This window comes from Lactuca virosa, chromosome 2 (genome assembly GCF_052849685.1).
Source record: "Lactuca virosa cultivar CGN04683 chromosome 2, Lactuca_virosa_CGN04683_v6, whole genome shotgun sequence".
Classification (NCBI taxonomy): Eukaryota; Viridiplantae; Streptophyta; class Magnoliopsida; order Asterales; family Asteraceae; genus Lactuca; species Lactuca virosa.
In genome coordinates, this window is record NC_136427.1 from 15796926 (window position 1) to 15820079 (window position 23154).

Sequence of the window (23154 nt, forward strand, 5' to 3'; positions counted from 1 at the left end):
TAAGCAAAAAACAAACAACCATAAATAGCTATCTAGAGTAAGTGCTTAACTTATTAACCCCGTTAAGTTAAAAAGAAACATCACCTTAAGTCTAGCCCCCGTTAAGTCAAAAAGTAAAAAACAGTGTCTACTAAAGCATGAAGACAGAAACAAATGTAGAGACTTCTTATTGGATCATATATTTAACTTCAGAACCTTAAATTATAACAACAGACAGACAGTATAACTATTAATAAATGCAGAACACAAGAATCTCAAGCTTCTATTACATTTCTTACACAGAAAAACGAAAAGATACTTGCCTTGACTTTTGTCTGATATAAAACTCACAGAGATGAAGTTCTTGAATGATTGAGGTCAACAAATCCAGCAAGCACTGCTCTGTTTCTTTCTTTAACCTTTGTCTGATATAAAACTCTGCAAATTTTTTATTCGATTACTTTAAAAACAAAAACATGTCGATTTCGAACAAATTTTATCTCTAACGAATCAAATTTGTTTTTTTTTTTTTTAAACAAAAGAAAAAGAGTATAATTAATTAATTAATTAATACCTGGATCCTTGAGGCCACATTTCAATGATCAATGTTTCACCAGGGTAAACATGCAACAGAAATCGGCCTGAAATGGCTTTCACAAGGCTTGCATCTCCATTGCAAATGGTTCTAATAATAGCCCTAACAGTGAATCCCATTGTGCAAAGTCCATGAAGAATAGGGCGTGAAAACCTTCACACAAGTAAATTATATCAGCTTTAAATATTAGTTATTTCTGGTATTTAGCTCATAAATAGACAACATTTAAGTAGCCAATACACATACCCTGCTACTTCTGCAATATTAGGATCTGCATGCAAAGGGTTGTAATCACCAGAGAGCCTGTAAAGCAGTGCCTACATAATAAAGGATTTAGTTCTTGTTTTCTGTTAACAAAACACAAAATGATAAGATAAAGTCAAACATTGTTCTTTATTCCCTTTTTGGTAGAAGTATAAATTATTTTGAGTAAATTACACGAATGGTCCCTATGGTTTAGGGCAATTTGCGCGTTTGGTCCCTAACTTATTTTTTTAACTCGGAAGGTCCCTACTGTTTGTTTTTGTTACGCGTTTGGTCCCTATTTTACGTAAAAAGACAATTTTACTCTTGATTTTTTAATTTATTTAAATAAACACACCCCCAACCCCACCCCCTCACATTACCTTACCTACCCCACCATTTTTCCCTATTTAAATAATAGTCTTTTTAGGTAAGACAAGGACCAAGTGCGTAACAAAAACAAACAGTATGGACCAAGTGCGTAACAAAAACAAATAGTAGGGACATTCTGAGTTAAAAAAATAAGTTAGGGACCAAACGCGCAAATTACCCCAAACCATAGGGACCATTCGTGTAATTTACTCAATTATATTCTTGTTTGTTCATCCTAGAGTGGCTAAATCGATAAAATGGTCAAAGCACATTGTGTTTTTCTGTATTATGTTATGGCCTTGTAAAATATAATTAGCTAAGCTTCGATTCTAATTCAATCTTTTTTTTAATATTCTACATTTATTTTACGGTTTTACCACAAACATCTTGACTAATAAAAATATCAAAATGTTCATGGATTTAGAGTGGAAAGCTTATACGCACCTGTGATGGCTGAATACGTTCCTCATGTACTACAAAAGGTGGAGTCTTTGGAGTTTTTGAAGCTGTTTGATCCTTTGGATACTTAGAAAATGAATATGGTTGAGATGATTTTGAGAATCCACCAGCACCCCTTAAATAAACCGTTGTTCTGAAGAGTAAAAAAAATATAAATATAAACTAACTGTGACAAATAGATAACATTTGTAGACACCTTTTATTTCTACATTAATAATTCAAGAAGTATTAACCTGTTCATGCTTAGTAGTTCACCAGTCTCTTTTTCATAACTCAAAACTTCAAACTCAAGAATTGCAGCTTTACCTATAGAAAAATGAACACTAAAGAAGTAATTCTTACTGAAGAAATTATGTATCCATGTTACCCTTGACTATTTCTATAAAAAATATATGGAGAATTTAGAATTTAGATCAAACCTTTATCATGCAATCCTACAATGCTTGCCTTGTTCCGCATCTGTAAAGGAAATGGACAATAAAAGATGTAAATGACACCAAGAATACTGCAGCAATAAGATATAGGGTTAAATGCAAATGTTAATAAAATAGTAATTTTGCACATTTTAATGGTTACATGTAAAATAACTGACCCCACATGGATAGTTACATAGAATAGTATTTATAACAGAATAAGGAACAGATTCTCACGGAACAATTAGAAGGTAAGGGCTTGCAGATCTCAATATATTGTTGGCCATGTAAAAGAAGGCGTGGATCAAACCTAAAAACATATAGAAACAAGATTTAAACAATTACAAAGAAGAAAAGTTTTAATAGGTTAGAGTCGATTCAATGAAGTGAAATAGGTTATATTTTGGTGTACATCATATAAGGATTAGATATGCAAAGAAAGGGAAAGTCAACTGGTCAAGGTTAAGTAAAGGAGGTCAAATCAGGTCAATGCATTGGTTAAGGGTCTTTAAGTCATTTCCTTTGTTAGATCGGTTGAGTTGAGGCTTAACAGGAGGTTAGGGTTATTGAGTTGGTAGATATTGATCATGACAAAATTCAGTTGAGTTCACCTTTTGTAAGCCTTTCCATTTCATAATCAATCATTCAGTTGTTAATATGATCATTCAGCACTAACCTACAAGTGCACAACATATTTTAGCAATATAATAGTAACACTTACATAAATCCTGGCAACTGCTCTAGGTTATTAATAAGTCCAATGGAAAAGATAGCTGCAAAAGTTGGAAGCACCTAGAAAGGATGAAACACCACAAAATTTTCAAATTATCAACTCTGAAAGATTTTGAAAAGAAATTCTATCCAATTTGTAACACCTGAATGGATTGTTGCCCATCTTCATGGTAAACATATTTGAGCTCCTTATCATCTAAAGCATCTGTGCTACATGCTCCAATTCCTAGGGCGTATACTGCAACATCTCTATTTTACCTCAAAGAAAGCAACCAATGAGTAATAAATCCAAGTGTCAAGAGGAATGATAATTACAAATGATGTGTATAATTTCAACCTACCTTTCATTATAGGTGTATGTCGTCTGCAATTACACAACAGAATAAAGTCAAATTAAACCAATAGTGGTCAAATTATTTATGCTTAGTTTATAGTTCCTAAACTAGAAACGGATCGCTACCACTACAACCAACGAATTTCAAAACGAAGACTGATTTCAATATGTTAAAAGTTTATTTTCTGCAACATAGCATGATCGCAGTAGCTAATAATCATAAGTGATTTGAAATAACTGATTGCGGATGGAGATAAACGGTGAATTTTTTTATACCTCTGGGAATTTGTAATCAATTACAAGCTCTGGATTAATCATGGAATCGTCACTCATGATTGCTCCTCCTGGTGATCTAAAACATAACCAGAAGAGGAAATACTAAAATTAATGCTACAAATAGCAGATACCAATTGAAACTAATACTTTCGAACTCAAACTCTTACCAAATCTCTATTTTATTTTCTTGGCAGGATAGTAGTATAGATTGAAGAAGAGAGTTTACTTGCGTCGGAGAAGAGATTATATGATATTACGCAGTTCGAGGTATGAGATAAAATTTTATGACTTCCGTGCCGTTGAACATTCCAAGAAGTCAAATAAGCCTGGCCCATGTAGGTGTCGGTAAAATTGATGGGTAGTTAGGTGGATCTCTCACTTCCGGCGTCAATTTAAGCGGACATTTGTCTATAACTAGTTTGTTTTTTTAGTTTTTTATGTTTGTGATGCCTGACAAATTAAAAATTAACTTATAAGATAACTTTTTAAAAAAACTACTTAGAATAGCTTTTTTAGTAGTACGTTACACTCTTTCGTTTATCTGTTTTCTTGACTTTGCTCAAACGTACCATGTCCAAAACGGTATCTATACGCTGAATAAAGTATAGTTAAATACTCACATATTCGATCGTTATAGTGAACCTCGAGATAATTTTCATACCGGGAGCCTAAAGCGGACAATATTGTATTACATGCAAGAGGGAGATATTACAACTGATATCTTCATATTAGTCTGCTTTTGCTTCATATTTCATATTTTTGTTTATTGGATCTTCATCTTCATCAACCTATTCCCAAAAATTATATTTTTTTTCTTCTTTAAATCCTTCATATTCAAAAAGTAATTCATATAACCAAGCCATTATTTAGGAAAAGGATATACCAAAAATTTCGGATACACTTACCAATGAGTTAGGACAAACCTTTAACATTCTACCAGGATTAGCCTTCATGAATGATGTCTAAATTCGAGAATGGTACCCACGATCACAAGACTTTGCATCATCAAGTGACCTCTTTGTCTCGGAAATGTGTGTATTTGAGCTAGAGCTCACCGATTTACACGAAGAAGCCATGAAAGATGAAGAAGTCGTTCACGAGGATTGCTACAAATTGGTTCTTTCCCTAAATCGATTCATTAAGGTGGGATATATCATTTAATGTTGAGTCGGTATGCCTACTTACTAACTGAACAGTAAAATAGATTTATTAATATGAAGTAACTGGTTACTATAAAGGATATACTTATATGATATTATGTGTACAAATACGATAGTTTACTGATATTTTTTATATTTATTAAACTTCAATGAATTTTTTTTTTTTGAATAATTTTAATAGTTAACTACCCTTCTACTTCGTTTTCCATACGGTTAACCACTATTCAATGTAGGGGCTGAACTAACATTAACAAGAAGTAGAAGTACCATATGCGAATTTATTATACCAAAAGACACAGGTCCATAACAGTTTCAACCCGTATGAAACTCAAAACCTCGCCGCTTAACGTAAAACCCCCAACCGATAATGGCCGACGAATCCGTAAGCGCGCCGGTTGTTAACGATCAAGATCCCGCAATAGCGGCCGCGGACGAGATGAAGCTTCTTGGATATGCCGTGCAGGAATTACCTGCTCACGCAGTGAAAGACCTGTTTGCGCACGAGGTTTGTGCGTTTTTATTTCAATCTCTTGTTACACTTGAGCGGTTTCTGAAATTATAGGGGAACATTTTATTTGTATTGAATATTAAACAAAGTTTAAGATTTTGGCAATTTTTTACCCGAAAGTTTCATAACCAATGTTAATTTTTAATACGCCTGCGAAAGAGCTGATCATGAGACTCGTGTGTTTGTATCTTCAATCTCTTACTAGCTAGTAGCTACACTTTAAATCTTTCTGAATTTTCAGAGAAGCGTTTTTTGTGTATTATTTATTTTACCATGTTTGAGACTGTTGTTTCAGATAGTCCTGTAATCGAAATTGAACTTCTAATGCGCTTGCTTTCTCGTGAAACACATTTTGGCATTCAATTTAGTGCCTATAGTATGTTTCATTAGAAGGCGTTAACAGCTGTTTCATGATTTGAGCAAATCATGAGCTGTGATCAGTGAACAACTTTTCCCTGTATAATGAATCCAAAAAGAATATATTTCTTAAGATATTTGGTTAACCAACCAGAACATGAGAATAATAGTTAAAGATATATTTGTTAAATGGTATCATAAACCCCTGTCAAGAATCTCATATAGATACACCCTTTGCATCTGCATGTACATGTACGAAACTATGAATGATACATTCAAATTAAAGGGTACTTTGACATCAGAGAACTTTAGTTTTGTTTATTGAATGTTGGTTCCATGTATAAAAATATCGCCAATATACAAGCAAAGAATAAAAGTACATGATCAAATTGTTTCACTAGGTAGGCATTTTTATCTAAAGATCCATCTGATCTTAATATCTTTTTGAGATCTGATTACTGCATTTATGCATTGCTACTTTGCATACAGTGATGATGGAGCTTCTGAACTTGTTTCATGTTATGCAGGTGTGTGTCCGATGCATTTTTCGGTTATTTAACATTCATGAGGGTATTTATGCTTTATTACCACCACCAACCATATATTCCATTATTAAAAAAGCTATAAATTCAGAAGATATGGCAATTAAGAGCACCGAAGAAACTGTAGATGTGAAGAGTTTGCATTCATCTCCAGAGTTAGAAGTGAAGTCAAGTATTTGTTCAGTTTGCTTAGGTGTCTTGCAGTTTAGTTATCTTGATGAGAGAGATACTTTATTGGGGAAGGATCATGCTGAAGACTTTGCCATGGCAGTTGCTGAAAGTGTGAAAGAGAAAGGTCATGAAATTCCCAGTTTTACCCTCGAAGTCTCGTTGCCAACACTCATCACAGAAAATGAACAAGTGATTCTGTAAGTTAATCAACTCAAATTAGATTTTCAATCTAGCAAATTCATCACCATTAACTCCCTCTTATTTTCTTATTCAGGTCGTATTTGAAGAAAAAATATGCTTCTGAAGTTTGGTTTCAAGAGAAATTCTCATCTGAACACATTTCAGTAAAGGATGCACTCAAGCTATCTATGACACATCCCCTTGAAAAACTATTGGTAATTTGACTTACCTCAAATATTTACCACATTTGGAGAAAATTTCCTCCTTTATGCTTATGACTTTTACATGCTCAACGTGTGTATGAATCTTGTTATAGATAAAACACCAATATAAAAGATAAACTCCATTAATTTTTTTTAGTAAGGTATTTTAGAAAAGCTTTTTGTTTATGAAATTCAATTATTGCAGGGTGTTAAATCAGGTGGTAGTGATTTTCGTATTCGTTTGACATACGAACATGTTGATGCTACATCTGCTGAAAACAGGACAGGGAAAAACCAAGGGAATAAAAGAATAAAATCAGGCATGTATGGTTTACTTATTCTTCTTTGTCCAAATTTTAACAAAGTCTATATTTGCATCTATTTGAATTTACATAACAGGTTTAAAAAAATTTCCAACTCACAAATAACTGTATAATTCAAAATATATACTAACAAGATCAATTGCAGATGAAAGTAATGGACTTGTTAAATGTAGCAATGGGACAATGCAAAGTGGTGATGTATCTGACATTAATTCCCCATTGAGAAAGGTAAATACTAAATATAATGTCTCATGAAGCATTAGTTTGAGTTGTGTTGTGGTGTTTGACCTTTATCTTGTCTTATTCTCTTTTCTCTTAGGTTGGTCAACCTTGTCACATGACATTGGTTTGTTCTAGGGCACCTGTCTTCATTGGTGGTCGATATCTCAAGGTATTTTAAGTTTTAACTTTTGACTTTGATAGACTGATATAGGTGTTGGAATTATGTTTTAGGTCAAGTAAATTTCAAGTTTTGGATCCTAATTTAACTGAATATGATTTTAGATAATAATATAACTATAAAAGTAAAGGAAACAGTTTAAACAGATGGATGGATAATGACTTGTAGGGATTGGAATCAGTTGTAGATGCAATTAATACCACTGAATGTTGTTTATTTTGACTTAATTTAATGATACTCAAACTTAATAATTAATATTACTAACAAATCTGCTCTTTTTTTGTGTTAGTTCTCAAGAAATGTAAGTCAGACCCGTTGGATAATTGATGAAGAAAGGAAGGGAGAGGCATCTGTTGAGGTACTTACTGGCTTAATTTTCATTTTGCAAAAGAAATCATCTTTTATTTTTTTAAAATTGTGAAAAAATTGGCTGATTTTTTAGGAGCTTATTGGTGGCAATATCCTTCCCATGTGTAATGGTGATAGCTACAAGTTTCATGCTGCTGGGAGAGAGGATATAGATGTATGTATACATTCTTTGTTCAGTGTAAATTTTTTAGACTTTTTTTTGTAAGGTGATCTGATCATGAAAGCTGTGTACTTTTCAGGTGAGGATGTTGGGGTCAGGTAGGCCATTTTTGGTTGAGATACAAAATGCCCGTTTTGTCCCTTCTGAAGTATCCATCAAGGAAATGGAAAACAAGATAAATAGTCTGGAAAGTAACCTGGTGAGTAAGGCTTAATTTGGACTTATATAGGTCATGTCTGTTACAATGGACAAGCTTTTTAGGGCTGTTTGTTTTCTCATGAGACGAGGAGGGCATTTACGTCTTTTGCACAATCGAAAGCGAGTCCCTATCCTACCTTTTTGGATGGAACAAAAAATTGTAATTTTTTTTTTGTTTTTGTCCCATTGGATTTGACTGGTCAAGAAAGATTTCTAGGGCTATTTTCTATGATGAGGATGTTGAGGGCATTTATGTCTTTTGATTGTCTTCTAAGTAATTTAAAACTTGGATCCATACTGAGTACATTGTGTACCTAGGTTAGAGTAAGACATCTCAAGGTTGTAGGGAGTCAAGGATGGAGTTTAATGCGTGAAGGAGAAGCAGAAAAACAGGTAATTGATAGTATACTTAAGGTTAAATGTAGAAATAGCAACCTACTTTTTGTGTATTTGTTTATTATATTTATGGCATTCTTCTTTCATTGTACTTTGAAAAATCTACCCATTATCCAAATACAAAACAAATTTTCATTGCTATAATTCAGTAGATTTTTCATGTACAATATCTTAATAAGAAGAAAAAAAAAACCCAACAATACAAGGCTATAGTTGCGTATATATTTTAAAAGACAATGCTAATCAGAAAAAAAATTGAAAATAGAAAAAATGAAAGTATGATGTTGTAATAAACAAATAAATGAAAGTACATTGCTATTTCTTGCATTTAGCTCTTAACATGGGTATTTTCTCTTGTGAAATGTTAGAAACAATATGCTGCTTTAGTGTGGATATCTCGCCCTATTAGTGATGATGATGTGGAAGCTGTGACATCGCTCAAGGACTTGGTAAGTTATATGTGGCCCTTGAAAATATCTATTATTATTGATGAACATTATATATGTTTTTATTATTATCACATTATACTTTAAATAATTGAGCTCGTTATATGAGTGGAACATGTTTTGTATTTTAGTAATATTGCTATTGTTAGGTACTTAGGTATGTTTTTCAAAATACAACATTGTAAAATGAAAATATGTTATTAAGGTACTATAATAATAATTAAAAATAAAAATCAATGAAAGTACAATGCTATTTCTTGTATTTTTAAACCCTAAAATCCTTGGGTATTGCAGAAAGTTTTGCAGAGAACACCGGTTAGGGTTCTTCATAGGCGAAGTCCTTTGGATCGTGAAAAGACTATTCATTGGTACAAACTCTGCATCTATAAATTATAAGTTTTATTGTATATGTTATTTAATATTTTTTGATGTGTTTTTTATAATATTTAAAATTTTAATGGCAGGATGAAAATTGAGAAAATTGCTGGAAGTTGTCAGTATTTTCTACTTCATCTATGCACCCAAGTATGATTTTATTCTCATTTCTCAGTTATGTTTGAATAGAGATGATAGTAAGACTAAGGACGTATTCCGACAGAATTGGAATTCAAGATTCCATTCCATGGTGTGTTTGGTTGCTAAATGGGTGGATGCGAATATACAAACAAATTAATAACCATAAGAAAATGCAATTTATAGTTGTTGTAATATTATCTAAAATATAATCCATAATTATTGTTTTTCCTTTTATTTTTTAATCAACAGGCTGGAACTTATATCAAAGAATTTGTTCATGGAGATCTTGGACGTACAAATCCTAGGTACATTAACACTTTTCTTAACCACTTAATTTCATGTCATTATATTGACAAATATGCCACTAAAGCATTTTCTGTATTAAGGGCAACCATGTAAATTTACATAGGGTTAACCACAAATAGAAAAATGCAACTACTTTCACCATTTTATTAACCCATGCAAACATAATTAATGCAACAAACTTTCTATTTTTCAACTTTTCGATGTGTAATTTAACCATTTAGTAAATTTTAGTAAATTGCTATTTATCTGATTTTCTTATTATTATAATTTTCAATGTTGCAGCATTGGTTCTATTCTGGGGTGTAGGGCTGAAATTCTGCAACTTGATGTGACAGATGTCAAAATGGATACCCTAACCGAATGACTATTGTTTCCTTTCATATGTGGTGGATTTTTGAAGTGGAAAAATATCGGACTAAATGCAAGAAATAGCAACCTACTTTTATCTGTTTGTCTATTGTAACATTTTAATTTCTTTTCTTTCTATTATGTAACTTAAATTTTTTTTTTTATTAATTATAGCAGTGGAAATGACTTTGTATTTGGATGGCCATTAGTGTAATTCGGTGTATTTTTCAAAATGCAATGCTGTAATAAGAATAAATTTATAAAAGTACGTTGTTATTTCTTACATTTAAACATTTTCTATTTTTATTGCAGATTTTTAGTGGATGTCATGCAATTACTTTGTTTTTGTAACTGAGGGAATCTCGTCTCTGTTGATTGACACATAAGGGAGCATGAAATGACGGGAAGAAAACATGGTTGTATTTTTTCCATGTAATGACCTGTATCTCATTGCAAGTTGTAAATTAATTTGCACACCAGCTAGCTGAAATTAGATTTTGAAGAGTGCTTTTAATAGGCTCCAAGGGGTTCCAAATTAATTCTTACATATGTGAGTTCTAAGGTGTAAATTAATTCTGACTTTCAGAATCGTTATTATTATTATTATTATTGTGGCATAAAAAAAATTGTTTTTTGTCATGTTGTTACCATTGGGATATAAAAAAGATATCCAAATTCATGAGGAAATTGTAGTTAGATAAGAGGAAATCGCAGATGGCCTGCAATTTCAAGGGAAATTTAAAACTAAAAAAAAAAATAACTCTTATATCTATACGTTTATACCTTATTTTCGGGCCATGAGCCGAAATTGGGGACAAATTGCAGCCCAAGTAGAGGAAAATCACAGCTAGAGGGTATAGAATCGCAAGTCAGCCTAGCTACCTACGATTTCAATGACTATTTTTAGAAAAACCGGATTCTTTTGTTGTTTTTTTTAAAAAGTCATTAAGATATTAGGCTAGATTTGTAATTTTTTTTTTTTTGAAAAAAACTACAGTTTGTAATAAAACAACTTCAGTGTGCATACTAGCATGCACTATGATTGGAAAACGCATAAGCTTCTTGAATGTATACTTTTTTTTAGCTTTGAAAGTCTCGGTGTTATTTTTTTATGGTTGTTGAAGATCCTCTGTAAGTCTAAGACCAAAGGGTGTGGATGCGGTTTCCTCTGCAGTCTCACCGTATGCGGCTAGTTTTGGTCGCACCTTTCTCTCTTTTGCTTTCTCTTTTCCCAACATTGAACGGTCATTTTTTTTAAATTTGAATTTAATTTTTTTTATAATCTTTTTTACCTATAAATAGAACTTTACAACCCCTAATTTACCAAACTACAATCAAATTCTTCTATCTTTCACTATCTTTTTTTTTTTCAAAACTCTCAACATGTCTTCTTCCACCAACCGATTTATTCATCTCCGCTTTATCACAATGATGGTATGCTATCGTATTATCCACACAAATTCTCACAACGACCAACACAAACACAAACACAAACTGTACCCGACACTGATTTTAATCTGTTTGATTTTCTATCTCAACCAGAATTTGTTCAAGAAACTCAAGCACCCATTTTCGATTCCGAACCCGAATCGTTTGAGAAACCCAACCCACTCAAGCACCAAGTAAAAGAAAAGAGAAGGTGGAAACCAAAGGATGGGAACCCGAAGAAGTGTTAGTATAAGCACAATCATGAATCGATATTTCAAAAGATGTGAAGACATGAAAAGACCAAAAAAATGACCATTTTTTGAGGCGAGTTACAAAAAGGTTCCACGAAGGAATGAGCTTCCAGAGTATCGTTCAAAACATTAAGTGTACTTCAAATGGGGGAAAACAAACAAGGAAGTCATGTTGTTTAATGATTTGTGTAACATGAAATGTCAATGAAAAAGCGGAGAAAGTGATGAAGTGATTTTAAGAAAGCTCTAAAAGTATATCATCAAGAAAATAAGAAGGCGTTCAAGTTTATTGAGTTTTGGAATGTCGTGAAAGAAAACAAAAAATGGAAAATGAACAAACATCCGACGAGCATATCGATAGTGGTTCAAAGCGCTCATTAACATTTGAATCTGACCACATTACATAAGATGCTCGTGTTGGGTTCGACCTCAACGATGATGAACTCGCTCAAGTTACACCACCTTCCTGACTAATGGGAAAGGACAAAGCAAAACGCAAAAACAAATACAAAACGACAGATTTAGATGACTTGAAAGAAATGGGCGACGATATGAAGGGTATAAAAGAAAGAATAAATAAATTTTTGCAAATTGCTTCCGAAACCAAGATTCGGAAACAAAGGGATAGTGACATGAAAGTACTAGTGATGGACACATTGCACATGACCGAAAAAGAGCTCGAAATTGCTTTGGCAATGAAAACTGACATTAAAAAACATTATGCTAAATAAGTTTAAAATTTCTAGTTATTTCTAATCGGTTGTGTGGTTTTTTATGCTATGTATATATATATATATATATATATATATATATATATATATATATATATATATATATATATATATATATATATATATATATACTATGTTAAAACCCGTGTGATACACGGATTGCCAAATTAAAATAGCAAAACTAATACATAATAAATGGTTTGCAATAAAAAAAAGCAACAATATTCAAATCTATTTGCTGGAATGAATCGCAAAATGTTTCCGGGAGGAATGGAAATTTGAATATGAGGAAATTTGATTATGAAGGAATTGTAATCCGTCATTGGTAGGGTATGAAACGAAATTCAATAATAAAATGTAAACAATTTTATAATTTAACTTAGTTATTTTTTTCAATATATAAAGAGGATAGTTTTCTTTTTTATAAATGAAAAAAGAAAGAATGGAATTGAATTGAATTCATTCAAACTATATCTAGGACTTGTGAAAAGCATTAAACTTGGAAACTGAAGGAAGTTGGTGGAATTGGATTCCATCAATTTAACAACCAAACACAAGATGGGATGGAACCACAAATTCCGATTGTGTAGGATTCCACCAGAATTTGCAAACTAATTGAAAACCAATATCACATTGTATCCATGTGACAACAACAATTTGGGCCATTGAAGCATATATATATATATATATATATATATATATATATATATATATACAATATCCTACAAAAAATAAAAAACAAATGTTACCATTTATAATCAAACTTACATCAATCATTTCAGCAAGTCCAGGAATGGGGTTAAACTTCCATCAACACCTTTCAATGTAAAATCAATTCTAGGTTTTGGATGAAAATTTATATAAAGTTATTAGAAAATATGAAAAATACACATTAAGTGATGAATTCATACGTCATACCTCGGAATAAAGGGTAAAAGTGTCCAAATTCATCACAACCTTTCCACCTGACAAAAATATTGCAAGACACTACCATTAGTACCATATAATAACCCTCAACACTATTCCTCATAGTAGTAAAAAAAATAAGGAGTAAGGAAGGGTATACCATCCTTGCAATCTACAACTTGGGTATACCAATAAGCAAAACTGGGACAAATACAGAAAAAATGATCTTCCCTAAAGCATTATCAATTAAAATTACATCACTAATTTGAGATCTTTCCTGAACCATCCATCCTTAAAGTTCTTTCTATCATAGCTATGCCCATTATACTTTACTCACAGTTCAAAAGTGGGTATCCAAAAAGCATAAGAATTTAGCATCATTGCATATCTGCAGGTAAATGAAATTCAAAGAAAATGAGAAAATTAAGATATCATGTATTTGAAACTATCTTTACTATATTCATCAATTACCTAAAGTAATCTTGGCTCTTCGCCTGTACCCTCAAATTCCATTGGTAATCGATGACAGTTATCACCAAAACTTGCAAGAAATCAAGATTGATGCACTATAAATGGTAGTAAAATTCCCACAGAGTGAGGATGCAAGCAAGTGAGCAACCAAGTGAGGATCTTCAAAAGTCTCAACACTTACTAATAAACAAAGAAATCCAGTAAACAACCAAGTGAGGATCTTCAAAAGTCTCAGCACTTACTAATAAACAAAGAAATCCAGTAAAGCTCAAAAGCTTCAGCACTTACTAATAAACAAAGAAAAAAATATAGATGTGTTTCCTACTTATTTTATCCCTATTCAAAAAGAAAACCTAGCAGATAGATTAGATGCAAAACACATGTGATTAAGTTTAGATATGATTATGATTCCTTATTTCTTGATATGAAATTGCTGATTTCTTGCTATCGAATTCGAAACTGATTGCCGATAATTTTGTATATCAATTCAAACGTCAATATTAAAGCTGAAGCAGAGGGCATTTGGGGAAAATCACTTTGGTATTTTGAGCGGGAAAAATCGATTGGGAGGGCTTAAAGAAAGAATGACACGTGACAAAAATCTACATATTTATTAGATTAGGGTATATATATATATATATATATATATATATATATATATATATATATATATATATATATATATATATTAAGTAATGCAAGGTTTTTTATTTTTAAGTAATGAAATGTTATCTTTTGTATATTAAAATTGAAATTTTTATTTAAATTATATTGTTAAAAAAAATGACACCAGACCTAGTTTGTGGCAAAAAAACCACAATGACGAGAAAAAAAAATATGATTTCTATGGCACCACACCCTTTGGTCTAAGCACCAACATGAGAAATTCACTATTCATCGTTGCCTGATCGTATTTTGACAATTAAGGATTAATTGGAAAGCTCTTTCAGATACTCGAGTTCCACAAATAAAACTTACTTTTATTCTTTGTTCAATAATCTTATCAATTAGGTTTTTCATCACTTCTATAGATCCCTTCATCCCGTGGATTTCTAGTCCCAAGCGATGCTTATCTCAAGATTCTTTCAAACACATAAATGCAACAGAATAACAGAAGTTTTTGAAGAGTTCTCAACACACAAAAAAGGATGCATTCATATATGCCAACATAAGAATAAGCAAAAAGAAAAATACCCAAAAAAAATGGTTCTGAAATGTCTACACAGACTATAAAATTATCAACTTCTGGTGGTTCTTATATCACCCATCTCATAGCTTTTCACAAAAAGGAACAACGTAGTGCTGAGTTATTGACCAAAAAACCACATGGTGTCACTTGTAGCATCTAGTGCTCACCAAACATTTGTCATATGCTTATTTCAAACAACAAAATACAATTACTAAAAAAAACCTTGGCGAATTGTACAAAAAAACTTATGCACTCTTCTTCACTTCAGCAGCCTTGATGATGTCAATGAACTCCGGCTATTATAATAGACCAAACAAACAATTAGAACAAAATGAGAATTTGAAATTTTGCTCCCTAGTTTTAACTTGGACTTTTTCAAAAAATAATTACAAAGATTTGATCATTATAGAAAATAGTTGATTAAGAAAAAAGAGAGCAAGAATTTACCTTGAGGGAAGCTCCACCAACCAAGAAACCATCAACGTCTGTTTGTCCTCCCAATTCCTTGCAATTGGAACCACTAACAGATCCTGCAATGTCAATGTCATATTGTCATGCCAATGTTTTTAGACCAAAATTAAATAAAAATATGAAAATACATTGTGATTTTACATATCTGTCCATGAAACCAAATCACAAATTCCAATTCCACCCAAAACACATCATTAATGACAAGGTGGAAAAATAAAGATACCTCCATAGATAATCCTGGTTGAAGCAGACACTTCAGCACTGACATTGTCACTAAACCATTTCCTCAATCCTGCATGTACCTGTTACATTGGAAGTTGAGAAATGAAACTTAAATTCTTACTATTTATTATGTTTAAAACATGCAAGTATGTTGCTATAATTAGCATAAAAAAGGAAGATTTATATATGATGATGATTCTGTGATGCTCAAGTGAATTATTAGAAGGCAGAAACTATATTTGGGTCCCACTTACTTCTTGAGCCTGAGCTGGAGATGCAACCTTTCCGGTTCCAATAGCCCAAACTGGCTCATAAGCCAAAACAACATTGTCCCAACTTGAGATTTTATCTGCAACAAAAAAATTACCAAAATCAAAATCACAAGTGACATAGAAAAGACATTGTGATTTCTTGCATTAAACACCGAAATCATAACTTTTGTGTGCAAGTTACTTATTATATCAAGATAAAACAAGATTTTGATTTTTGACACACATAATGGTGTACAGTAGAAGCAAGTTTAGTTTTAAAATAATTACCAGCAATTGCCTTGGTTTGTGCAGCAACAACTTCCATGGTGGTTCCAGCTTCTCGTTGCTCAAGAGTCTCCCCAACACAAGCAATAACCTTCAAACCTTGAGATAGTGCGTATGCAACCTTGTCTCCAACAAACTGAATGAAAAAATAAAAAGAAAAAAAAACTTTTTCAGTAACTTGCATACAACACTGATTAAGATGTTCACAAGGAAAAGTGTGTATTGATTTGAATAGGCTGAGTAAAATCTACACAACGAAAAGGGTACCTCATTAGTTTCATTCAATAGGGCTCTCCTTTCAGAGTGACCTAGGATGACCCAAGGGATGCCCAAATTGGCAAGCATCTCAGCACTGAAAATATAGAAAACCATCTTCAGTATTTAGTAAGAATCAAGAAGAACAAATCATAAATAGGAAATTGAAAAGTTTTAGCAAAAAAAAAAAAATGGATGGTAAATGACACTTTGAAACATACCTAACCTCACCGGTGAATGCACCACCCTTCTTAACCCAACAATTTTGAGCTGCAACTTGGATTTCAGGCCTCAATTCACTTTTAACAGAGGTAAGAAACACAAAAGGAGGGCTCACCACCACCTCTGCAAGAATAAAGGATTGTTGAGAATTGAGACATAAGATGAATACCTTACAAGATTCAGAGGTTATACATATAAGATCTATGCCTTCACGAAGAACTTGGGGCAGATATCATATGTAGGTTACTTACCAACAACATCGGTGGATGGAATTTGACCAGCATTAAGTGTAGCCACAATCTTCTTCACATCCTCGGCAGTTCCATTCTACCAAATGAAATATCAAATCAGCAAAATGAGATTTCCAAATTCAATACTCATATTATATCCTACCACAAGTAAGTATACGTTAACACTAAAACAGAGAAACACCATTGCATTCAAAGAGTATGTTTCTTTCTGTATAGAAATCAGATCATCACTGTTGACTTTTTAATCAAACTTATCACTTTTTAAATCCATAATCAAAATGAAATTTATCTCGCCTTACTAATCCATAAAACCGTGATCGCATCATCTAGCAAATGCAAAGTATGCTCAATGCATTTGACATAAATTTCCAGTAAATTTATTATTAAGCAGAAAAGTAGACAAGAAATCATCAAATCAGTACTAATTGATGCGTATCCTGTGATTTTCCTTTACCTGATCCTTTCAGAAAACATTTTCTCGAACTAAATTCGGATCCAAAATGTGCATATCAAGATCTACTCAATCGAACCTCGATACGAGCATATGGCTACTATCACTTAGCTCGAAAAACAGATTCGTTGATACAGTGAAAATGAAACGAAAAAAGAGTATAGTGTTAAGTTAAAAGAGTTCATCAAGGAGGAATCTGCTTACTTCACTCGAAAATCAGATTTGTCAATACAGTGAAAATAAAACTTTGCGATTAAAAAAATAGAATAGTTCATCAAACACGAATCTAACTAGATCATAGACGATAAACTAAAAACACGATCAAATTTGCGTTCATGTGCTTGATTTACAACAAGAACTGAGATCAGATACTTACGCATTTCCAGTTACCACCAACGAAAAACTTACGACCCATTTTGATCAAAAAAATTCGACTTGCAGAGAAAGAAAACTCGAAAACTCCGATGAGATTAGGTAAAGTCCAACGCAGATCACACAGATAAGAATCGCCTATTTATATCGAATCTGTGGATCGCCAGATTAGTGAAAAGACGGAAGTACCCTTGGTAAAGGTGAGAGGATCCGAGAATATGCTTTATTCTGAGACTGAGTGATGTATATTGAGGAGTATTTTAGTAAATTAGTACTGTAGCCGGTTTATAGTTAGCTCACGGGTTTTCTTTGACGCAACAGAAAACCGGTTCACGGTGGATTGAGTTTGCTTGGTGGATTTGGGCCTATTTCTCTTGTTTATCTCGAATTTTACTATTTTTTCCAACCATTAACATTATTCATGGTGTGCAAAAATAGGTCCAAACCCATAAAAAAAAGTCAAATCAAAGTGTACGGTTATATAACTTATATTTGTTGTTCTTAAAAATTTATATATAATTCATTCTTAGTTCTATATATTTTTAAGAAAAAAAATCTAAATTTAAGATAGTTTAAAAAACCGGTTGTCTACCCATGTCAAATCTCAAACGGAACTAGTTTTATTTAGGTTTTTTACTTTTCAAACCTGGAAGATGTCATTTTATAATCTTCCATTTGAATGCGGTTTAAACTTTTGCATGGGTCTAGTTCTAGATTCAGTTTTAGTTCTTTCTTGTTTTGTCCGGTGAACAACTTATTTTTTTTATATTGATATAAGATGATGTAATTTAGGTTTCAGTTGATTATAAATTGTGTTTGTCAAATCAAGTCTACCTAAACATTTCTAATAAAAATATGGAAAATACATACAACACAAATTAAGCTGAAATTCTTTGCAAGTTCGTTCATATGTGTGACATGTGAATTTCATAGAAAACAGGTTATTTAATTTGATGATATTTTAATTGAATTAAGTATTGAAAATATTTTCTAGTTTAATTGAAACGAAATACTAAGGTTGGGATTGTTTTTGCTTTTTTATGGAAATACTTTGGGTTTTCTTAATAAAAACTTACATAATGAAACATTGAAGAATCAATTAACATCCTCAAAGGTTTAGTTACACGTTAAGTACTTATGGTAGTGCGAAACAATAATAGTGAAATGGATAAGAGAATAAGTTAGGGGTCGTTTGATAGTTGTCCATTGAGTTAGAGCTGACTGGGTTAGAAGCTGATCGAGTTCAAAGTTCTGACTGAGTAAACTTCTGACTGAAACTTGCTGTTTGATTTTGCATCTAACTGATAGTACAAAATGACTATATTACCCATTGACAACATTTTTTATGATTGTCTTTAAATGGTTGGAATGGTTGGAATGTGATTTAGGTTTCAGTTGATTACAAAATGGTTTTGAAAGTAATTTAGTAGGGTTTTGAAGTTGGAATGAAGAGTGATGAGTGAGGGGAAGTTTGGCCGAAAATAAGAAGAGAAGGAAGAAGAGAGAGAGAGGTGATGGATTATGCATAGATACATGAGATTTTCTTGATACTTGAGGGATAATTTGCCTAGATAACCTCTAGTCCATTTTGAGGTGTCAAGTTTTGATTAATTGGGTTTTTCTCTTTTTTTTATACACACACACATATATATATATATATATATATATATATATATATATATATATATATATATATATATATATATAACCGAGAATGAGAGGTAGAAGTAAGAGCAAAAAGGAAAACTTGGGCTAATATTGAACGTTTTCAAGATAATAGGCCCAATAAGATGGTTCTCGGTCCATTGGGCCCTTCTTATGGGTTTACGGCCCAAAGGTGATGAAGGAATGGGGTTTACGGCCCAAAAATGAGGAAGGAATGGGGTTTACGGCCCAATAGGGCTTATGAACCCATTTACGACCCATTAGGCCCATGATAATAAAGTGAGTTATTTTAGGCCCAAATGCTATGGTTTGATGAATGTGGGTCCAATTAGAGCCCAAATGGGGTTCTTTGGCCCAAAATCATCAAATGAAAAGTTTACTGGCCTATTAGGCCCAGTAAGAGGATCCTGGTCCATACTGAGTTTGAACCGGAACATTAGGGTTTCAAACCCATAATTAAGTATCTGAGATGTATTAAGTTAGGTTTTTGGACTTCCCTCAGGAGTTTTGATTCAAATGGATGTTTTTGATTGAGCATAGAACATGATATCCACTTAGATTACAAGTTTTACAAGAGTCGATGTTTACATGAAAACAGAATTTCCTAGCTAAAAATGCTAGTTGTGACATCATCCCCCCGTTAGAGGGAATTTCGTCCCGAAATTCTTTTGAAAGATAGAACTATGAACGAGAGAATAGGTGAGGGTACTTCTGCTTCATCTGGTCTTCGCGTTCCCAAGTGAATTCCGGTCCATGCTTAGCGTTCCATCGAACCTTCACAATCGGGATCTGACTCTGTTTCGTACGCTTCACTTCCCTATCCATTATCTCGACTAGGGATGGGATTTAAAACCGAAAAATCGGACCGGAACCGGAATCGGACCGAAACCGGAACCGTTAGAACCGTAATATATAGAACCAGTTCCGGATCCGGGTTTAAAAATTGGCTTTATCCGGGTTCCGGGTAATCCGGGTTCGGGTCCATCGGGTCCGGGTAAACTGGGTCTAAGAACCGGAACCGGTGTTAGGAACCGAAACCATTTTTAGGGACCGGAACCGGTTTTTGTGAAACGTTTAAAACATACATATCTCATTCGTTTTAAGCCGGATTGAGATACGGTTTTTCCAATGTGTAGTTTAGAGTTTGTAGATGATTTTAGACTATAAATTTATTATTTTTAGTTTTATATTCATTGATTTACAGTCCCCTAAAGTCGAGATATCAAAGTTGGAAGTTTTTAGTTTTTCAACTTTTTTGTATTCTGTGAAAGTTTTAAAATGTGCATATCTTATTCGTTTGAAGTCGGATTGACATGAGGTTTTTTCCAACTTGTAGCTTAGAGTTTGTACATGATTTAAGACTATAATTTTGTCATTTTTGATTTAATATTCAATGACTTACAGTCCTCCGAAGTCGGGATATCAAAGCTGAAAATTTTTAACTTTTTCAGCTATTTGTTTTTGTACTTTGTATTATGTGAAAACATTAACACATGCATATATCATTCGTTTAAAGTCGGGTTGACATGTATTTTTCTCTGGAGTATATTTTAGAGTTTGTACATGAGTTTAGACTATAATTTTGTCAATTTTGGATTCATATTCAATGCCTTACAGTCCCCCGAAGTCGGGATATCAATATGAAAATTTTCAAAGTTTAACCCACTAAGTATGAAGTAATTGCCAAAAAAAATTCGGTTTTTTCGGGTTTTCCGGTTCTAAACCCACTTTATCCGGTTCCAACCTACCCACTATGATGTTTCCGGGTTTTCCGGTTCTAGACCCACTTTACCCGGTACCGTACCCGGAACCGAACCGGAACCGGTTCCTATATACCGGTCCGGTTTCCGGTTCTATAAAATTTCGTTAAACGGTTCCGGGTTTTCCGGGTCCGGGTTTGGACCCACTTTCATCCCTAATCTCGACCGGTTCTTCGACGAACATGAGATTCTCGTTTATTTCAATCTCTTCCAGAGGAATGATAAGAGTTTCATCTGATAAGCACTTTTTCAGATTTGAGACGTGGAATACGGGGTATACGTTGCTGAGCTCCGCAGGTAGCTGCAGCTTATATGTCACCGGACCAACTCGGGCTAGAATTTTGAACGGCCCGATGTATCGTGGGTTTAGTTTTCCCCGTTTTCCAAAATGGACCATTCCTTTCCAGGGAGAGACCTTTAATAGTACCCGATCTCCGACTTGGAATTCTAGAGGTTTCCGTCATTTATCAGCATAGCTCTTTTGTCGGTCACGCGATGTTTGAAGTTGGGCTTTGATTTGGATTATCTTCTCTATTGTTTCTCGAATGATCTCCGGTCCTGTAAGAGTGTTGCTCGGTGATTGCCCTTTTTCCAGCTGGGTGTCACCCACCTCAGCCCAACAGAGAGGCGATCTACATTTGCGACCATACAAGGCCTCAAAAGGAGCAACCCTTATACTTGTGTGATAGCTGTTGTTGTACGAGAATTCAATCAAAGGCAAGTGGGTATCCCATGACTTGCCAAAATCGATCACACAGGCTCAGAGCATGTCTCCAAGGGTCTGGATGGTTCGTTTGCTCTGGCCATCAGTTTGAGGGTGGTAAGCAGTGCTCATGTCAAGTTGTGTTCCTATTGCCTTCTGGAGTGACTGCCAAAATTATGAAGTAAATCTACTATCCCGATCCGAGATAATAGATACTGGAACCCCATGAAGTCTGACGATCTCTTTTATATAGATTCGTGTTAATCTTTCCATCTTGTACGGTTCTTTTATTGGCAGGAAATGGGCGGATTTGGTTAACCTATTGACAATCACCCAGATAGCATCCAATCCGTCTGATGTCTTAGGTAATTTGGTTATGAAGTCCATGGTAATCCTTTCCCATTTCCAGTCGGGTATCACTGGCTGTTGTAATAATCCCGAGGGCTTTTGATACTCCACTTTCACTTTGGCACAAGTGAGACACTTGCCCACGTAAGTGGCGATCTCTGCCTTCATATTTGGCTACCAATAATGTTGTTTAATATCCAGGTACATCTTATCTGAACCTGGATGGATGGAATATCGCGTCTTATGAGCCTCGTTCATGATTATCTCTCTGAATCCCCCAAATTTTGGGACCCAGATTCTATTCATGAAGTAGTAAGCTCCGTCCTCTCTGACTTCGAGGTTTTTATCCATCCCACGCATCGTTTCATTTGTGGCGTTCTCCGGTTTCAATGCATCGGATTGGGCTTCCTTAATCAGCGAGGTTAGGTGGGAGTGGATGGTTATCGATAATGTCTTCACTCGACGACCTGAGTATTTTTTCCTGCTTAGGGCATCAGCTACCATGTTAGCCTTACCTGGGTGGTATTTGATCTCGCATTCATAATCATTTAGCATCTCAACCCACCTTCGCTGCCTCATGTTCAGCTCCTTTTGGTTTAGAATGTGCTGGAGGCTCTTGTGATCCGTGAAGATGGTGCACTTCGTACCATAGAGGTAGTGCCTCCAAATCTTTAGGGAGAAGACCACAGCTCCCAGCTCGAGATCGTCTTCAACTGTCTGGATGCGTAAGTTATCACCTTTCCACGCTGCATGAGGACACAACCTAACCCTTGGTTCGAAGCATCGCAGTATACTACGAAATCTTATGTTCCCTCCAGTAAGGATAGCACTGGTGCACTACAGAGGGCTCGCTTCAAGGTTTGGAAGGCAGCTTCTTGCTTTTCCGTCCAGTTGAAAGATACACATTTTTATGTCAAGGTGGTGAGGGGTTTGGCT

General features: G+C 33.8%; 3 protein-coding genes and 1 long non-coding RNA gene across 4 annotated transcripts; 1 reads left to right on the top strand and 3 right to left on the bottom strand.

Annotated features, from left to right (window-relative positions):
• Positions 1 to 146: 146 nt before the first annotated feature.
• On the bottom strand, positions 147 to 3718 carry ECH2 (enoyl-CoA hydratase 2). The gene is made up of 12 exons (XM_079077778.1): positions 3571 to 3718; positions 3404 to 3479; positions 3135 to 3157; positions 2937 to 3042; positions 2783 to 2853; positions 2299 to 2371; positions 2068 to 2107; positions 1882 to 1954; positions 1634 to 1781; positions 821 to 891; positions 554 to 727; positions 147 to 417 (listed from the first exon to the last, which is right to left on the bottom strand). The coding sequence occupies exons 2-12, from the start codon at positions 3458 to 3460 to the stop codon at positions 327 to 329; spliced, it is 927 nt and encodes a 308-aa protein (XP_078933904.1). The 5' UTR covers positions 3461 to 3479; positions 3571 to 3718; the 3' UTR covers positions 147 to 326.
• Positions 3719 to 4859: 1141 nt separating this feature from the next.
• Positions 4860 to 10277, top strand: LOC145158923 (Pseudouridine synthase family protein). The gene is made up of 15 exons (XM_079077779.1): positions 4860 to 5068; positions 5956 to 6338; positions 6416 to 6536; positions 6730 to 6844; positions 6993 to 7075; positions 7167 to 7238; positions 7537 to 7605; positions 7690 to 7770; positions 7856 to 7975; positions 8293 to 8367; positions 8739 to 8819; positions 9111 to 9184; positions 9281 to 9341; positions 9582 to 9637; positions 9921 to 10277. The coding sequence occupies exons 1-15, from the start codon at positions 4931 to 4933 to the stop codon at positions 10000 to 10002; spliced, it is 1611 nt and encodes a 536-aa protein (XP_078933905.1). The 5' UTR covers positions 4860 to 4930; the 3' UTR covers positions 10003 to 10277.
• A 3036-nt stretch (positions 10278 to 13313) lies between these two features.
• Positions 13314 to 13968, bottom strand: LOC145156258 (uncharacterized). Its single transcript, XR_013736572.1, has 3 exons — positions 13774 to 13968; positions 13463 to 13690; positions 13314 to 13361 (listed from the first exon to the last, which is right to left on the bottom strand). It is a non-coding gene; the product is annotated as an uncharacterized LOC145156258 (long non-coding RNA).
• Positions 13969 to 15003: 1035 nt separating this feature from the next.
• Positions 15004 to 17899, bottom strand: LOC145158924 (triosephosphate isomerase, cytosolic). The gene is made up of 9 exons (XM_079077780.1): positions 17747 to 17899; positions 16920 to 16995; positions 16668 to 16791; positions 16459 to 16543; positions 16195 to 16327; positions 15910 to 16004; positions 15657 to 15735; positions 15410 to 15492; positions 15004 to 15258 (listed from the first exon to the last, which is right to left on the bottom strand). Exons 1-9 carry the CDS (start codon positions 17783 to 17785, stop codon positions 15208 to 15210), a joined length of 765 nt encoding a protein of 254 aa, XP_078933906.1. The 5' UTR covers positions 17786 to 17899; the 3' UTR covers positions 15004 to 15207.
• Positions 17900 to 23154: the final 5255 nt, after the last annotated feature.

Excerpts from the sequence above, each read along its gene's own strand:
- ECH2 (XM_079077778.1), bottom strand. The coding sequence starts at position 3,460 with ATGAGTGACGATTCCATGATTAATCCAGAGCTTGTAATTGATTACAAA. Across the intron at positions 2,854-2,936 it reads ATGGGCAACAATCCATTCAG|GTGCTTCCAACTTTTGCAGC; the intron begins GTGTTACAAATT and ends CATCCTTTCTAG. Across the intron at positions 2,372-2,782 it reads GAGCAGTTGCCAGGATTTAT|GTTTGATCCACGCCTTCTTT; the intron begins GTAAGTGTTACT and ends ATATGTTTTTAG.
- LOC145158923 (XM_079077779.1), top strand. The coding sequence starts at position 4,931 with ATGGCCGACGAATCCGTAAGCGCGCCGGTTGTTAACGATCAAGATCCC. Across the intron at positions 8,368-8,738 it reads AAGGAGAAGCAGAAAAACAG|AAACAATATGCTGCTTTAGT; the intron begins GTAATTGATAGT and ends GTGAAATGTTAG. Across the intron at positions 9,342-9,581 it reads TACTTCATCTATGCACCCAA|GCTGGAACTTATATCAAAGA; the intron begins GTATGATTTTAT and ends TTTAATCAACAG.
- LOC145158924 (XM_079077780.1), bottom strand. The coding sequence starts at position 17,785 with ATGGGTCGTAAGTTTTTCGTTGGTGGTAACTGGAAATGC. Across the intron at positions 16,328-16,458 it reads TATTGAATGAAACTAATGAG|TTTGTTGGAGACAAGGTTGC; the intron begins GTACCCTTTTCG and ends TTTTTCATTCAG. Across the intron at positions 15,493-15,656 it reads AACCAGGATTATCTATGGAG|GATCTGTTAGTGGTTCCAAT; the intron begins GTATCTTTATTT and ends TTGACATTGCAG.